This window comes from Solanum dulcamara, chromosome 7 (genome assembly GCF_947179165.1).
Source record: "Solanum dulcamara chromosome 7, daSolDulc1.2, whole genome shotgun sequence".
NCBI classification, from domain to species: domain Eukaryota; kingdom Viridiplantae; phylum Streptophyta; class Magnoliopsida; order Solanales; family Solanaceae; genus Solanum; species Solanum dulcamara.
In genome coordinates, this window is record NC_077243.1 from 18,626,934 (window position 1) to 18,644,940 (window position 18,007).

The following is an 18,007-nucleotide window of genomic DNA, read 5'->3' on the forward strand; positions in this document are numbered from 1 at the left end:
CCTTGAGCCATATGTTATTTTTTTTTAAGCTCATGAGCTACGTTTGCAAAAGTGTAAATTGTTGTCCAAGGCATAAGTTAGTTTTTGAAAGCTCCTCTAATAGTTATAGAGCATCTCATAAGTGAGAATTTCAGTGATAGTAGTTTTAGTGAAGATTGCCTTTATACTTTGGGTTGGAAAATAATACATCTTCATATTTTGAATGGAACAATAAACCTCCTTAGATCTTAAATCAATGGCTAAAAGTTAGTAAGATTATTATATATAATTTTAAAATGTCAAAAAAACACCTTCAATTAATACATATTTGTCTATAACAAGTTTAATAATGAACTGCAACAGTGACATTCATCCTATGGTAAAGAGAAATGTTTTCAGCAGTTAAATAAACATCTTATGCTCTACTACTTAGCAGCTGCCCGTGAAAAGAATCTTCACATATATTAATCTTACAAAAAAAAAAGGACTAATAAATACATCTATTTTAGCATATGTTCTGAAAGTTTCAATAAATATACTGATACAAGCCAATACTGGCTGACACACCAAAAATGAAAATGTCGATCAAAATGAAATTAAAAGAAATATGTTTAAATTAAAGAATAATGCCCCTACATATGATACTTGTTAACAACATTGTGTATCACTGGGATCTTGATCTTTTCAATATCATATGACCTGATTCATCCTTCTCATATAGACGCTCAATCAGTTCATCCCAGTTATCCTTGGTCTTGCTTCTAGTTGACGACCCTGGGGATGAATCCCGGACTGATGTATCAGATTGTTCTTCCTCTTGTTCAGCAAAAGTTCCGTAATGAGAAGGTGAAAAAGCATGCGGAACAGCCAAGGTGACAGCCCTCTGTAGAGCAGCTTTATGCTCCTCGTTGTGCTCTCTAGTTAATGTCTGTTGTCGCTCCATCTTTTGCTTTGCTGGAATTTCCATCACATGATCTCTCTCTTGCATCAACTGGATGCACAAAACAAATATGAATGTGAAGAACTGTCGAAACCAATTTAAGCTTGAACACCTACCGTAGTAACCCAAATACAAACAAGAGCTCTTTTGGAGCACATAATAAAATAGAGTAGGAAAGTCATTTTACAATTCAATTCAAATCACAAGATACTAGCGGTTCATTAAAAGTATATTCAAACCAAATCACTCTCATATTTCGAGTCCTAACTACAACCACAAGTGAATGCGACAATATTTGCGTAAGAAAAATGAATGATTACCAAAGCTTCCCGTAAATATGTAAAGATCTTATAAATCTATTAATAAGCTATGCATCAATACCAAGCCAGTCAAAGCTGGCTATATAAAATCCTCTTTATTATTTCCAAAGAGCTTATAAGTGCTAAAATTCTTCAACGCCTCTACAGTCACAAGTACTACATATTACAAGAACGCAACAATCGACAGGTTAAAGGAACCAATAGATGCAACCATGGTTGCTGCTTTAAGTTTCACAACTTAATGCTGAAACAAATAATAAGGTGAAAGGCATGGAGCCATGGACCACATGTGCGGGAAAAAAAGTTTACCCAATCTTTATCAAGACGCAAGAGAGCTGCAACTTGTATTGAACCACCCTTAAGAGTGATGAGCTTGTGCCAAGAAGGATTGCACTGATAAACTATCTTAACTGATGATGGAAGTAGATCACAAGTTCACTACGAGGGTGGTTTGGGTACAGATAATACCACCGATAAGATAAGGTGGAGAGCACATGATGTGGATTCCTGAACATATTGGTGCTAGTTTGAACTTTGAACCATCTCAATTCAAAGTTAGTGCAGCAGTAAAATTTCTGTTTTGCGTCTATTGAAGAATGCAGCAGGCATACGCAAAACCATGAATTTATGGAATATCTATTCCAGATATCCTACAGCCAAGCTCGCACATCTTTAGAAGTAAAACTAAGGCTATGACCGTGTAAAGTACAAAGACAATTTGTTTGGAATTACAAGCCATCAGTTGTCAAAGAAGTGCAGACAACTTACTTCCAGGGCCCTTCGTGCTTCTCTCTCTATCCAGATAATTGCATGATCAGAAGTAGCATTACAAGAGAGAACTATGTGCTCAAATCTCCCATCCACTGGAACTGCAGTCTTCACAACAGGTGGAAATCGTCCACATCTGTTTTAATGGACAAACATGGTAGTATAGGAATCAGAGGTTGCAATCATGTACCTAATAGTAGCCCACAAAACATTGCAGTGTAAAATGGTGTCATTATTGGTTATATTATACTATGCAAACCATTATGGTGGTCTTTATGCCGAACCTGCTGGAATAGATGATTTTACTCAAAACGGAAACATGATAGTATTGAACTATAAAGTACAATAAATGGTTCCGATTCCCGCGAAGGCAAAAAACACAAGGTGATTTCCATTTATTCAAGCCTTGGTGGGCAGAGTTACCTAGTACCTTGTGTTCGTGGACATAACAGGTACCCGGTAGAATATTCGAAGTATGCAAGCTGGCCCAAACACCACTTCATAAAAAAAGACTATTCTACACACCATCATAGAACTTGTTTTCCACATACATAGGCAGGTCATATTACATAAAAAACTTAAGACAATTTCATGTAGCACATCCTATAAGTCTGATAATACCTAAAAGGTTTCCTCTCAACAATGTGGTAGAGGCGACCTGGGGCGTAAAGTCTGCGTGGATCCTTGAGCATCTTCTCTTCTGAGATGCATGTATCTCTCATGCACCTTAGGCATAAGATGCATGGTAAACTGCAAAAATAAATATGCGAATGAATATAAATGAGGTAACTCATGAAGAGTAAACATTAGCATGTAAAAAGGGATCTAAAATATTGGACCCTCCACTTAATGACTGCTATACTAAGGGCAGTTCAGTGCACTAAAGCTCCCGCTATGTCCAGGGTCCGAGGAAGGGCCGGACCACAAGGGTCTATTGTACACAGCCTTCCCAGCATTTCTGCAAGAGGTTTTTTCCACGGCTGTAGGTACAATCACACTTTACAAAAACCTGGAAGTAGAAACAAAAAGAGGACTCAAGTTTCCAAGTTGATGGGACACCGACCTATCCAGTGCCTCTTAAGATAGTAACTAAATGAGGAATCAGATTCCAAATGAGCGATGTTGTTTTCAAAGGTGCGGTTAAGCCGTGAAGCAAGGTGGCAAAAAACATTTTGAGTGCTTTGCCTCGCTTAGGGGGTGCTTCAGTGTCTTCATCAAGGCTCTAATCCACAATTTTCCTTGACAATGACCATAATCCTGAAGAGGCGACACCAAATAATTGATATTTCCCTTTATCATAATCTTTTTTCAGTTTCTTTGACCATATATTTGTTATTCATGTTTATAATAATAGTCTTGGACTACACATACAAATTAGTATTTATTTTTCTCCATTGTGTCTTTCTTCATTAAACCCCACTTTACTTGCATTTAAAGCCTAGTGGACCTTAGAGGTTTTTTTGTGTTTTTTGCCTTCGATAACACTGTGAGGTAATGGACTCTTGAAAACAAGTACAATATCAAATTCAACTATGTTTTACCAGAATAGTGACTTGAATATATCTTCCAAGGGGGTTGCTGTCCGTGGCAAGAAATCGTCCTATTAAAGAAAGAGAAGATGGAGTTAGATTGAAAAAAAATTGCAGCACGCACAATGGGAGAAAAAATCCAAAGGCAGACTAAACGACTAGTAGACATGGTTAAGACATAAAAATAGAGATCAAAAGATAATGCAAACATTTGCAACCATTATATACATTAAATGAAGCTCCTTGCTTCCTAAGTACAGATTCAAAAGCCAATAAATCGACCTCCCATTGTAAGAAAGACGGAAAGTACACAGGCAGAATAAAGGACACGATCTGCTTATTCATGCAGAGCGGATGAGACTTGAGAGTTAGCTAAATTGACAAGGCCTTGCAACTATAAAATGTAGAAAGCTACATGCTTCCACACCAAGAGTATCCATCTAGAGTGATTAAGAATGTTCAAAGTGATGCATGTAGAACTTGCCTGAAGTACAATGGAGTTGATGACATCTGCATATCTCACTGCCAGATTCAGTGACATACATCTAGCTGGTGCAATAGCAAAGCACCTGATTCTTTTCCTATCAATATTGCCCAGCTTATCAAGATTTTGTGCTACCACCATTGTCAATAACGCTGCTACACCTGACCCAAGTGAATGTCCGGTAATTGTCAAGGTATAGTTTGGATGTTTCTCCAGCAATTGCTTTAAGATCTCACATTCTGCATTTAACACCAATCCAGCTGCTTTTAACAAGCCGTTGTGAACATACCCGCCATCAAATTTCCGTTTGCCCAGCTTATTGTCCAACAAGACTGCATAATCACTCTCCTTCGCCAAATTAAGACCTCTAATAGCAAGAACTATGTCAGCATGATCATGATCCAGATATAAGAGATAAGGGGGTGCTCGACCACCGGTATCTGGATAGTTTTTCTTCACAACTAAACAATCTGGATTAATTCCATATCCTTCAGGTGGTTCCCACTGAGGTTGTCTAATATCATTTTCGTATACAGCCAATATGTATCGGCATAGCCTAGGGACAGGTTCAAATTCTTCAGCCGTGGCAACGCTCCAATTTTCGCTGTCATGTCCTGCACTATGGAGGCACCGCTTCCATGCCCAGCGGGCACATCCTACACAGTATACACATTCAAGGAGAGGGGGTAAACCACAGAGAACCGACATAATTGCCTAAGGGCCTAACTGTTAGACCGTTGATAAAGAATGTCCTTGAGACTAACTAGCAGCATAGTCAAAGTCTGCAAGATCAACATAGCAGATTATAAGTTCAAAGACAAAGATGTCTTGATATAAAAGCCACAATACCCACAACTTAAATGAGTAGTTCCCAATCATTCAAACAAATATCAATGATCAGTCAATCAACTACGCCACAATCCCAAACTAGTTGAGGTTAGCTATATGAATCTTCAATATCCACTCTGATCCAATTGAGCTCATTTCATTCCAAACTTATCAGTTTTTTTCTTAGAAGTAATTAAACAAGGATTTCTTTGAGACTAGAGAATCTCAGCAATCTTACACAAAACTGAAAGTACAAATCTCTAAACAGACAGAAGACATTCATCTGACGAATCATTTAAATACATGAATCTTGAAAATCTCATACTAAGAGAATCTAATTTTGAGCAAGAAAAAAGTTCTAGAGGCATCAAGAAAGAGACTTTCTTCTAACATTTAAAATTTTGATTGATACCCAATAACATAAACTATGATTAGGGGAAAATATCAGAACAAAGATAACACCTTTAGCTCTTCACCATTGAAACATTACCTAAATTGGGTCATTGACCTTAGGGCTACTGAAGAAGAATTAGCATAAAAATTGAGAAACCCAAGTAGCAGATGAGAAATCTGGGGTCAAAGCAGTGGATTCTCACCTCTCAGCAATAGCAACCATAAATTAAAATAATGAAAGAAATCAGGACACCAATTATTGCTGAGTTGTAGTATGTACTGGAATTGAGCTACCTGAAAGTCAACTTGACTCGGCCAAGGGAGTGAGTATTTTAAAGTCCATGATAAATTTGCTCCTTCATTACATGTTCGGTCATTGGTGTTTTTATTGTCCTTTTCTTCTCCCGTTTCTCCTTAATCTCCAACACTCTAGTGGGTTTTAAGGGAGACTCACAAATCTGAAGAGAAATTTGGAAAAGGAGAAAAGGGACAAAATTCCCATGTGTTATATTTTTTTATATAATTTCCACTCCTCATTTTCAATTTACTTCTCAAGTATTTTAGAAGAAGATGAAAACATAAAGGAAAACGTTTCATATATTATGAAATAAATTAACTTAGCAAAATAAGAAGGAAAGCATAAATTAGAAAGAAAGGTACACAGAGATAATTGTATTTTTTTAATTTGTGTTATGAATTGCACACAGACGTTGGCTATTTATAGCCAAACTAAAGTAGGAAAAGTTGAGTAAAATATGTTAGTGGAAAACGATGGAGGTGGGCAAAAAGTTTTATAATGACATCCACTCATTATTCTCACAACACTCCCCCTTAGATGTTCATATAAAGAAAAACAAATATATTGCGTTATTTTCAATACGCATTGATTGTTGACTCATTAAAAACCTTGTTAGGAAAATCAGTAGGACAAATCTAGACTAAGAAAAAAAGAGTGCAGTGCGTATTATACTCTCCCTGATGAAGACATCATTTAATATCTCGAAGATGACGCATTTCAATCTTGTATCTCAATTTCTTAAAGGTTGAAGTTGATAATGCTTTGGTGAACATATCTACTAAATTATCACTTGAACAAACTTGTTGAACATCTATTTCACCTTTCTTTTGAAGATCATGGGTAAAGAGGAATTTTGGTGAAATATATTTTGTTCTGTCTCCTTTGATGTATTCTCCCTTTAATTGAGCTATACATGTAGCATTGTCTTCATACAATATTGTTGGAGCGTCTATTGTCAAAGAAAGGTCACATGTTTCTTGAATGTGTTGAATTATTGATCTTAACCAAACGCATTCTCAACTTGCTTCACGAATGGCTATTATCTCTGCATGATTTGAAGAAGTGGCAATCATAGTTTTCTTTGTTGAACGCCTGATATAGTTGTACCACCACATGTAAATAAGTAGCATGTCTGCGATCGACCTTTATAAGGATCAGACAAATATCCTGCATTTGCATAACTAATCAATTCTGACGTGAATTCATTTGAGTAAAACAATCTCATATCGGTGGTCCCTCGGAGGTATCTGAATATATGCTTAATTCTATTCCAGCGTCTTCGCGTTGAGGAAGAACTAAATCTTGTTAACAAGTTTACAGAAAAAGCTATATCTAGTCTAGAATTATTGGCAAGATACATTAATGCACCAATTGCACCAATTGCACTAAGATATGGTATTTCAGCACCAACAAGCTCTTCATCATTTTCATGAGGTCGAAATGAATCTTTATTAATATCAAGAGATCTTACAACCATTGGGGTACTCAGTGGGTGATCTTTATTCATGTAAAATCTCTTTAAAATATTTTATGTATATGTTGATAGATGGACAAATATCATATTTGCAAAATGTTCAATTTGTAGACCAAGACAAAATTTATCTTTCTGAGGTCTTTCATTTCAAATTCCTTTTTGAGATATTTTACTGTCTTTGAAAGTTCTTCAGGAGTTCCGATAATATTCAAATCATCAACATATACGGCTATTATGACAAATTCAGATTCAAACCTTTTTATAAAGACACAAGGACAAATTAGATTATTTTTATATCCTTCTTTTAGCAAATATTCGCTAAGACGATTATACCACATTCGCCCTAATTGTTTCAACCCAAATAAAGATTTTTGAAGTTTTATTGAATAAGTTTCCAGAGAATCTTTATATATTTCAAGCATTTTAAATCATTCAGAAATTTTCATAAAAATATCACTATCCAGAGAGCCATATAAATAGGCTGTAACGACATCCATCAGATACATCCAAGATTTTCATGAACTGCCAAATTTATAAGATACTTAAAAATGATTGCATCGACCACAGGAGAATATGTTTCCATATAATCAATGTCAGGTTTTTGCGAAAATTTTTGTGCCACAAGTCATGCTTTATATCTTACGACCTCATTTTTCTCATTTCATTTTCGTACAAAGACTCATTTGTACTCCACTGATTTTATACCTTCAGGTGTTTGGACTATCAGTTTGAAAAACTTGGCGTTTTTCAAGCGAAGCTAATTCAACTTGAATTGTATCTTTCCATTTTGGCCAATCATACCTCTGTCTACATTCATCGACAGATTTTGGTTCAAGATCCTCATTTTGTTGCATTATTTCAATTGCAACATTATAAGTAAAACACTTATTTGGGTTGCTTTCGATACTTGCTTTTCCATATTACTTTAAACTTCTTATTCTTCTCTAACTTCTTTTTTGATTTTACTGAGCCGAGGGTCTTTCGGAAATAGTCGTCCTACCTTGGTAGGAGTCAGGTCTGCCTACACTTTACCCTCTCCAGACCTCACGTTGTGGGATTTCACTGGGTCGTTGTTGTTGTTGTTGTAACATTATAAGCAAAACTATTGTCGATAATAACATTATTTCAATTTTATATTTTTCATGATGAGACATAATTTATTGAAATTTCTTCATCATTTTCAAGCACCTTAACCTCTTTCAAGGTTTTATCAATTGTTATGTCTCCTCACTCTTCTTGAGCAGGTTCTTTCATATCATGACCATCTTGATTGTTTGCTTTTTTTCTTTTTCGAGGATTTTTATCTTTGGAACCGATTAGTCTACCACATTTTAAATATGGTTTAGACTCATTTGCATTAATTAATTATCCTACTGGGACTCAACTCAAATTGGAGCATTAGCAGCTGGAATATGAGATTTAGTAACTCTTGATAGGTCAGTGAATGCATCTGGCAGTTGATTTGCAATATTTTGCAAATGAATTATCTTTTGAACTTCCAGTTCACATGTATTTGTACAAAATGAGATAATGATAATGTATTCTAATCTATTTCCTTTTTCAACTGTTTATTTTCTCCCCCTAATGTTGGGTATACTAATTCATCAAAATGACAATCAATAAATCTTACAGTAAATAAATCTCCAGTCATAGGTTCTAAATATTTTATGATAAAAGGAGATTTATACCCAATATATATCCACAATCTTCTTTGGGGTCCCATTTTTGTGCGTTGTGGTGGAGCAATTAGACCATATATTGCACATCTAAATATTCTAAGATGGAAAATGCTCGGCTCCTGACCAAAAGTCAATTGTAATGGGGAGACTTTATGATAATTGTGGGTCTGATCCGCACAAGACTTGTTGCATGCAAAATAACATGACCCCATAATGAAATGAGAAGTTTTGTTCTCATAAATATTGGTCTAGCAATTAATTGGAGACGCTTAATCAATGATTCCGCTAGACCAGTTTAAGTATGAACATGAGCAACCGGATGCTCGACTGTTATCCTAGTAGACAAACAATAATCATTAAATGCCTGAAATTGGTTAGTTTAACTAACAATCAAAATAAATATCATATTTAAACTAACAACACAATATAATAGGTAATTGTATTGGGCAAGAGCAATTTGTGTATGTGGCAGAATAAAGGGTGGATACGTGGCACCAATAAAGGATGCTCAAGGAAATTGGTTAGTTGGAACGACTATTTCAAATAAATGTTCGATGAAAATCAACCTCAATTTGTTACCGAGTTCACAAAATCATCATCACGGCAAAAACGTGAACTCGTAGCCCAAATATAAGTAAGACTCGTGTTTCAATGATCTAGAGAAAAGGACAAATGGACAGATACGCTAGATATGTTCGTATGATATTATGCCTACGATAGAGGATTATTAGCTGACACGGCTAACAATATTTTCACGTGGAAGTTAGCCATTGGTCATGGTACTTTATGGCTCGAATGGAGCTTTCCTATTGGTTGATGTATCATCATTGTAATCTATAAATATAGTTTTAACACAATGATAAGGGATCAAATTCTAAACGATACTAAAGCAATATATTGATATTCTTGTGGTCTAAGTTCTCTACATTTTACATAGTCTTTATTTCACAGTTCTTACTCATTGAAATGGTCCCGGATCTGAGACTAATATCCAGAAACGTCATTAGATTCAGTGCAAATACTCATCCATTGGAGCTCAATTGCTTCATACAACTTTCTTTATTATCTCCTATATTCTCGTTTAAAGATTTCTACTTATTCATGGGCATATTTAATTATTAATAATCGAGCCTACCGAATTAAATCGAGATGTGTATTTTTGACCTCATTACAAAATTAATTGGACCATTTTTTCGATAAATAGTTTGCGCCCATCGTGTGTCACGACCCCCGACCCGCCGTGACTAGCACCCACTTTAACTCTCCGATGGGAGAATCATTCTAATAGCCCAACAACAATAATCACAATGTGTACACAAGCTTAAAAATATGGAAGAAGCTTTTAAATCGAAGATAAGTGCTGAGTTCCCATAAACTCAGAAAACTAACTAATTATAACCTCAAATGTGCAGAATTAAACATCCCTAGGAACTGAAAGTCATTGTACCAAAACTCTAAAACTAACAAGTCTAGAACAGGAGTACAATCCCGAATAGAAACCAATAATAAATAGAAACATTGTCTATACACCTAAGTCATGGAAAAGAAAGGACTAGAACAACGATAGAATCCACGGCAGCCTGAATGAACAGCTCACCCTTGAATTCGAAAACATGATCACTCCTCTAGACGAGGTCTCTCTACTACTAGCTGAATATGTCATGTACTCAATAAAAAGGCAGAGCAAGAGTAGTATTAGTACATAAAACCACGATGTACTGGTAAGATCATGTGGTTAGCTAGTAAGCGGATCATAGACAAGTAAATTTCAACACAATAGGCACATACATATACAAAATAAGTCAACCACATCTCAATATGACAGTTCAAAGTCTTTCACGTGCTATAATCTCACACAGTGGTTCTCTCAAGGGACTTACAAACAATCAATTTTCTGTTGGAATATGACACCCGATCCAAATATGTGTTGGAATATGACACCAGATCCAAGTACGTGTCGGAATGTGACACCCGATCTATGTACGTATCGGAAAGTGACAACCGATCCTAAAATATCACAATTATAAGAACATATAATGTTTACAACATTATACCACCAAAAATGGGGTCATTAATATTACAGGCCAACAAGTGATCATTTCACTTATAGTCTAGCACGTTTCCCTATTCATATACATACATGCATATAATGAAGCAATTTAACAAGTATATGAAACACATACAAAAAATTAGGCCATCACCTACCTCAAATTCAAGCTTTCAGAACTTCACAACGTAATAACCTTCCCTTTCCAGGTTCATTCTTCTCATTCTTGGTCTAGAAATATTAAATATATATCAAGAATCAATATAATGGACTAACTATTAAGAAATATAACACAATTTCATTTTCTAGGCCAAACCCATGATCCTAACCTTACCCTAGGGCTATTTTCCACCTTGGATCAGTCCAAACCCTCCCCCAATAATTATCACCTATACTTCTAGTTCTTAAAAATCAAAATATGAATCTAGGGAGTAAAAACCTTACCTTAAATGTGGAAATCCGTGGAAAATCACTCGAAATCACCTTAGGTCGCCTCTTGGGGTTTTAGAAACTGAACTTGCAGAAAAAGATCATTTTTGGTCTTTTTCACAACTTAAGTCCCGACTGTCCCGCTCTGGCGAGAATAATCCCGCCCTGGTGGGATAGGCGAAAATAGAAAGCTCAGATTTTGTGCTCCAAGCTCCCCTTTCACAACACCCCCCCTTCAAGGATGTATTAAAATATACTCCTTACACAAATTTCAATTTTGGGAGTTTTACTCGCCCAAATGTAATTTTTTGAAGCCGTAAATGCTTCGTATCGCCTTGGCTATTAGCCTGTCTAATCAATTTATAAATCTGACCTCCCATCATTCACATGATCACCCTAGACTTCACCTGACTCAGAATTCGTCCAAGTTTGGCCTAAGCTCAATTTTTCTGAAATTACTACCCGAAGTTTTTTGGTCCGAAATCCTTCCCATTTGCCTAATCCTAACGACGGGAGTAGGTCGTTACACCGTGGGGCCATCACAATTATGTGTTAGTTTAGCTCACTACTGTACCTTTTTAATAGGGTGTATACAATTTGTTTTATGTGAACCATTCATGGCAAAGGTGAACCAAAATAACAAAAATGATGCATGGCTCCTCAGTAGGGTTTCGAGTCTTCAGGAGGGGCATGCTTCCGCTACCAATGGAACTGAGTCTGATCTAGAAAACATGTTTTGCTCACATGAAAACATAGACTTATTGTATAATACTCATTTTTATTTTAATTTGTTTGGTCTATTTTGACTTGGCAATAAGTTTAAGAAAATAAGGAAGACTTTTGAATCTTGTGATCTTAAATTAAAAATATGTCAAATGTACTAAAATATTCTTTAATCTTGGGATCATAATATGTCATGTGGAAAGTTGAAATGAACAATTGACTAAAAAAGAGAAGAGTCATTCTTTTTGAAACAGATTAAAAAGAAAATTAAGCCAAACAAATAAATATGTCAATTAACTACTCATTCATATTCTTTAATGTGAAACTTAGTGGTCTTTATTTTCATTACTCCCACAATTTTTTTATCATCATAACACCTAAAATAATTAATAGTCATATTCGTAACATTATTTGGTATTCTATAAGTAGAGACATTGTAAAACTTTGTAGAAATAATCACATTAGCATTTAAGTTATTATATTTTTGGTGCTTATTATATTCATGTTTAGTTTGACTTGAAGAATAAGATAAAGACTATTGAATGATGACCGGCTTGTAGGAGTGAACGTCAACAAGCAGTGGTGGAGCCAAGATTTTTGTTAAGGGGTTCAAAGTATAAAGAAAAACTCAGGTAGTAGTGCAAGTGCGGAGTACGTGTAGTAGTCCCTCGGCATGCTCTTTGTATAAGCAACCATATGTATTTCATTGGTTCAAAAAAATAAACATCAAACTAATCAAAGATGCTAAGAACAAAGATACACTGATCAAAAGAGTTATAGTGAATCGGTTGTATTACATAAGTTAATTTCTAAATATGTGAAAACTAAAGGATGAAAAAGGAAACAAGACGAGGAAGAAATATACTTATTTTAACCCGTTAATTTAACTTATTTTATCATACCGCATTAAGCATTTCTTCCTACTTTTACCTTGCTTTATCGAGCATTCTTAAATTTTTTTGTGTTTTTTATTATTTTATTTTGTAATATTTTGATTTATTTTGCACTTCTTTAAAATATTAAATTATTATTCATTCAATCATATATTACAATGAATCGTCAAGATTCTCTAAAAATGTATAAGAATAGAGTTACTACTATTATAATACATATTCAGAAGATAAATAAATGACATCGTCAATTTTTTTAATTCATATAGAGTTTAATTTACTAGGTTAATCATCATTTGTGAAAAAAGACATAATGAATAAATCAAATATGTTTAGTTTTCATCTCTCTAAAATAGAATTAAAAAAATCAAAAAGAAATTCCATGAATTCTATTAAATTGATATTGTTAAAAGGATATTGACGATTTTTAAGTTTCATCATTCAATTACATCTAATTTACCTTAATTTTTTGGCGGAATGACCTGGGAGACCCTTGTACTTGGCTCCGTTTGTCACCTGAACCCTTGTACTCACGACTTTGCTAAATGAACACTTAAAGTTATTAAAACTGTTCTTTTAAACTCCTCTGACTATTGACCAAACTTATGTGTCGTTTATTTGCTGAATCGGATGAAATGCATGATTGCACACATTTAAAAGCATGTGAAGACAAAGTTTTAATTAAAAAAATATTAAAATTAAAAAGAAAAATATAATATTTAATAAAAAGAAAAGAGAAAAGTTCCCAATCTTCCCATTCCCATTTACTGTTCCTCTTCTTCTTCTTCCTCATTGCTAGCGCGGCCATTTCCGCCCACCCTCCGCCCTCCCCCACTTCTTCTTCAATTTTTATCTTTCTCCATCCTTTTTTTTATCATCTACTTGTTTCTCTATTTTTCTCTTCTAACAAAAAAGATTTACAAGAGAAAAAAAGGAAAAAGAAACAAAGAAGAGAGAAAACAAGATTTAAATAGCAAATAGATGAAAAGGTTTAGAAGAGAAAAAAAAAAGGAAGTGTGGAAAGGTTAAAATTTATTCTAGTTAATTAAAGAAATCAAGAAAGAAAAGAAAGATAAACTTTTACTTCAATTCAGTTTCAACTAAACAATTTGTCGGCGGTGACTAAGTTTGAATTAAGCAACCGGAGAGACATTTTTCCGGTGAATCAGTTTCAAAAGGTTAATTTTGGAGATGAATTTGAGATTTGTTTTTTAGAAAATAATATTTGTAATGATAAAAATGATGTGGCAATTTTTATCCATGTGACAATTTTTTTCTAATGTGGATAGTGATGTGTTATCCACATCAGCGCGATTGAAAGACATTCATGGTCAGAAGGGTTTGAAAGAACGTATTTTAAAAACTTTAAGTGGTAACTTGGAAAAGTCGTGAGTAGAAGGGTTCAGGTGACAAATGGAGCCAAGTACAAGAGTCTTCCAGGTCATTCCGCTTTTTTATAAAAAAAAATATATTCTATCTCAATTTCAAGTTTAATATAATTTATCATTTTTTAAAGAGTTTATTCAAGTTAGTACATGAAAAAAGAGTTACGTTGAAATAAAATGAATAATAGATATAAGAAGAATAAAAAATGTGTCTAATAAATTAAACAAAGACAAATTAGAAAGAAAAAATATACAAAAGAGAAAAAATAATTAAAAAGGAGAATGAGCCCAACTAAGGCTTCATTTGTTTCTATTAAGATTTAGACGTCTGAATCTCAATAAGCATCTGAATATTAAGATGTGCATTAAGATCTAGATGTCTAGATCTGAATACACATCTGAATATTAAGATATGATTTCTAAATCTGAACAGTGAATGATTAAGATTGTTTGTTTTCTATATCTAAATATATACATATGAAATTAAAGTTAGTCTTTTTAGTTATTGGCAACCAAGCTTGATATAATCATAACGATTCTTTATCTGTGTTTGAGTAACAATAAAGCCATGAGAGGTTTCCAGAACTATTTTTGTAACACCCCAATTTTTTTTCACCAAGACTCGAACCATTCTTCATGTGCGTGTAGGATCGAACTCGGTGACTTCTAGTTGTATATATGAGTTAGGATCAATTCCTAAGTATTTTAAGTGTATTAGATGTGTTTTAGGGTCATAAGGAATCTCTAACACCAAGCCGAGTCCAAAGAATTTCTATCGACTAAGTTTTCATATGAGTTCGTATAAGGGTCAACTTCAAACGACCATATCTCCGAGAATATAATGAATTGGGTGGTATATGACCTATTAAATTAAAAGTCTTTGAGTCTTCTTTCTAACGCAATCAAGATTGTATTTTTTTGGAGTTTAGAGTAAAAAGTTATGCCCAGTCGACCAGAGAGGTGCACGACAAGTCTGCGACGCAGACCTGTCATGGACTTGGCCAGTTTTTCCAATTTTTAGTAAGGACAACTTGGAACATTTCCTATTATATATATACGATCTTGGATGTATTTTTAGGGCTAAATTCTGCCCCCATATCCGTTTCTACGGAGTTTTCTCTCAAAGAACATTGAGAGCAAAAATTGAAGAAGAGAAGAAGAGTTAGGATTCAAGTTCTTCAAGTAAGGACATCAAATCCTTCATTTGTTCTTCAAGTCAGGTATGTAAGGCTAACTTAAAATATGGATTGAGTTCTTCCATATGCCCCATAGATGTGTTAGATGGAAATTGTGAAAGACTTGAACCTTCTATGAATTTTTTCTTGAATTTTTTCTAAACTCTAGAATATTTTTACATACTATTAATTGATTGATGATTTTCATGACTTGAATTCTTGAATAATTACTTTTCATATTTTATTTCATAAATCGTAGCTACATATTGACTGCAAATGATTATGTACATGTATTGATTGGAATGAAAAAAAGGAATTGGGATAGCTATTAATGTGAATGGCATAAATAGGAATGAAACCTTGGTGGAGCTAGAATGTCCTCCGTGTCTCTATAAATTGAACATAGAATTAAATAAGGATTTTGGAGCAAGATGTTTGATGATGATGTAAATGATGTTTAGTTTTAAAAAGGTAAAATGATTGATGAAGAGGTAATGTTGATGATGATGTTTTGAGATGAAATGAATTGAAGTCTAATGTGACTACATGATATGATTTGCATAATTTGATTTGATTGGAGTTATATGAGAATCTTGAGTATAAATGATTGTTTGAGAAGGAGTTTTAAAAATAATTTGTGAACATTTTTGAATAAATTATTTATGCACTATTTTTGAGTTTAAAAAATAATTAATTTCATCATTGATTTAGAAAGACTTTAAGCATAATTTGAGATTGAGAAGTCTCTTAATTATCATTTTGAGCATGAGTATTTTGAATATAAATGAGTTGAGCATTTTTACATTAAAATGTCTATTTTGAATTGAGTTGAGGCGTGAAAATTATGTTTTAAACACATTTAATATTTACTGCATGATTTAGTTGAAAGCGTGTATTAAATGAAAATATTAATGATTGTTGATTTGGAGTCCTGATGAGTCATGAATGAGTTTTGAAAGGATTGTCTAATTGAATGAAGTGACGATTGAAATTGATTGAGTTTTGAAAGAAGGTCCAATGAGACCAGATTGATTGAGTTTTGAAAAGAGTCCAATGAGACCAGATGAGTTGATTTGAAACTAAGTCCAAACAGACTTAATGAGTATTTTGAATATTTTACTAATGATAGATATGAGCATATTGAGTCTTGGGAGGAGTATTGAGCACTGAATTAGGTAAGAGTATAGTCCATATTCGAATCCCATGAACTATGTAGCCAACGTAGGAAGGGATTGGACCATTAAAATCGGATGTTTTCCTAGTTCATTGTCCTGAAATGATAGGACTTGACTGATTGATGGATCCATGATTGGTTGATTCGTTCATACCCTGGCAAAGTATGGACGGACGTGGCAACAACGTCGGCTTGTTGTACATCACTGGCTCATATGTGATGTTTGTCGGTTAGAGAAACTCCCAAATTGAGTGGATTGTGCATGATATGATTGGTTTGGTTTTGATTGTAGATGATTGAGTCGAATTGTAAAACATTGTTAAATTCTAATTTGCATATCTATTGAGTTGAGTCCGTTGACTTTATTGTTGAATTAATTGTATATGATTGGATTAGATTGGATTGGATTGAATCAGATTGTATATGATTGGATTGGATCGGATTGTATATGATTGGATTGCACATGATTGGATTGGATTTTATATAATTGGATTGGATTGGATGGTATGTGATTGGATTGTATACGATTGGATTGGATCGGATTGTATATGATTGGATTGGATCAAATTGTAAATGATTGGATTGAATTGGATTGTACATGATTGGATTGGATTGTATATAATTGGTCTCTGTCTAAACTGTATTCTTACTTTAGACTTATGACACCTTGATTGAGTATCTCTTATCTTTCTGACTTGAGATAATTGAACTGATATTATTCTATCTTGACACATGTTTCATTCTGCCATTTTACATACTCGTACATTCTATGTACTGACGCCATTTGTCCTGCATCATTTCATAATGCAAAGACAGGTTTAAGAGATCATCAATAGGCGCACCATTGAAGATCTGTTCACACTCAGCTTATTGGTGAATCCTCCCCTACATTCGAAGGATACTACTTGTGTTATTCTGGCGATGCGTTTAGTCTTTTCATTCTGATTTGAGGTAGTCATGAACCTGTCATTGGCACCAATTAGATAGTAGTGATAGAGACTTCATAGATTAGATAATGATGGGTCGATTGAGTATTTTATTTTCTTGAATTGTTCTTGTCAAACTATTTAATGACAAAGATTGGAGTTAGACTTGTTGGCCCATGGCTTTTCTTACTCTTTATTTTAATTTTTCCGCTGATTGAATGAATGAACGGATGTGTGATCAGGTCAAGTGGTTCGCTTGGGATCCAGTAATGGTTTCTGAGTGCCGGCTACGTCTAGGGTACCCCCCGGGGCATGACAATATTAACCTTATTTAATGAGTTTGGCTTCAAACTACTTCCAAGTCTCCCGTTTAAGGATATTTCTCGAATATAATTTTCTAAAAAAGTCTTATCTACCTCTAAATTCTTTCAAATCACTCTTGAATTTTCACTAGATTGATCCATATCTAAAATATAAAATATACTAAAAATAACATATGAACAGATACAAAAAATAATAATTAAACAAAGACAATCGAGATGATTAGAAGATAAAAAACGAAGAAA

At 34.1% G+C, this 18,007-nt stretch overlaps 1 protein-coding gene across 3 annotated transcripts; it reads right to left on the minus strand.

Annotated features, from left to right (window-relative positions):
• Positions 1 to 461: 461 nt before the first annotated feature.
• On the minus strand, positions 462 to 5,731 carry LOC129895022 (uncharacterized). 3 transcript variants are annotated; one of them, XM_055970647.1, is made up of 6 exons: positions 5,536 to 5,731; positions 4,021 to 4,802; positions 3,549 to 3,607; positions 2,629 to 2,757; positions 2,008 to 2,143; positions 462 to 970 (listed from the first exon to the last, which is right to left on the minus strand). In XM_055970647.1, the coding sequence occupies exons 2-6, from the start codon at positions 4,726 to 4,728 to the stop codon at positions 644 to 646; spliced, it is 1,359 nt and encodes a 452-aa protein (XP_055826622.1). In that variant the 5' UTR covers positions 4,729 to 4,802; positions 5,536 to 5,731; the 3' UTR covers positions 462 to 643. The 3 variants fall into 3 exon arrangements, with proteins under 3 accessions (XP_055826622.1, XP_055826624.1, XP_055826623.1); XM_055970649.1 differs by lacking the exon at positions 5,536 to 5,731 and adding an exon at positions 5,445 to 5,529; XM_055970648.1 differs by lacking the exon at positions 5,536 to 5,731 and adding an exon at positions 5,339 to 5,438.
• Between the last annotated feature and the right edge of the window lie 12,276 nt (positions 5,732 to 18,007).

Coding starts and splice junctions, on each gene's coding strand:
- LOC129895022 (XM_055970647.1), bottom strand. CDS start 4,728: ATGTCGGTTCTCTGTGGTTTACCCCCTCTCCTTGAATGTGTATACTGT. Junction 2,144..2,628: donor GTTGAGAGGAAACCTTTTAG/GTATTATCAGAC, acceptor CCATTAAAACAG/ATGTGGACGATTTCCACCTG. Junction 971..2,007: donor AAGCACGAAGGGCCCTGGAA/GTAAGTTGTCTG, acceptor TTGTGCATCCAG/TTGATGCAAGAGAGAGATCA.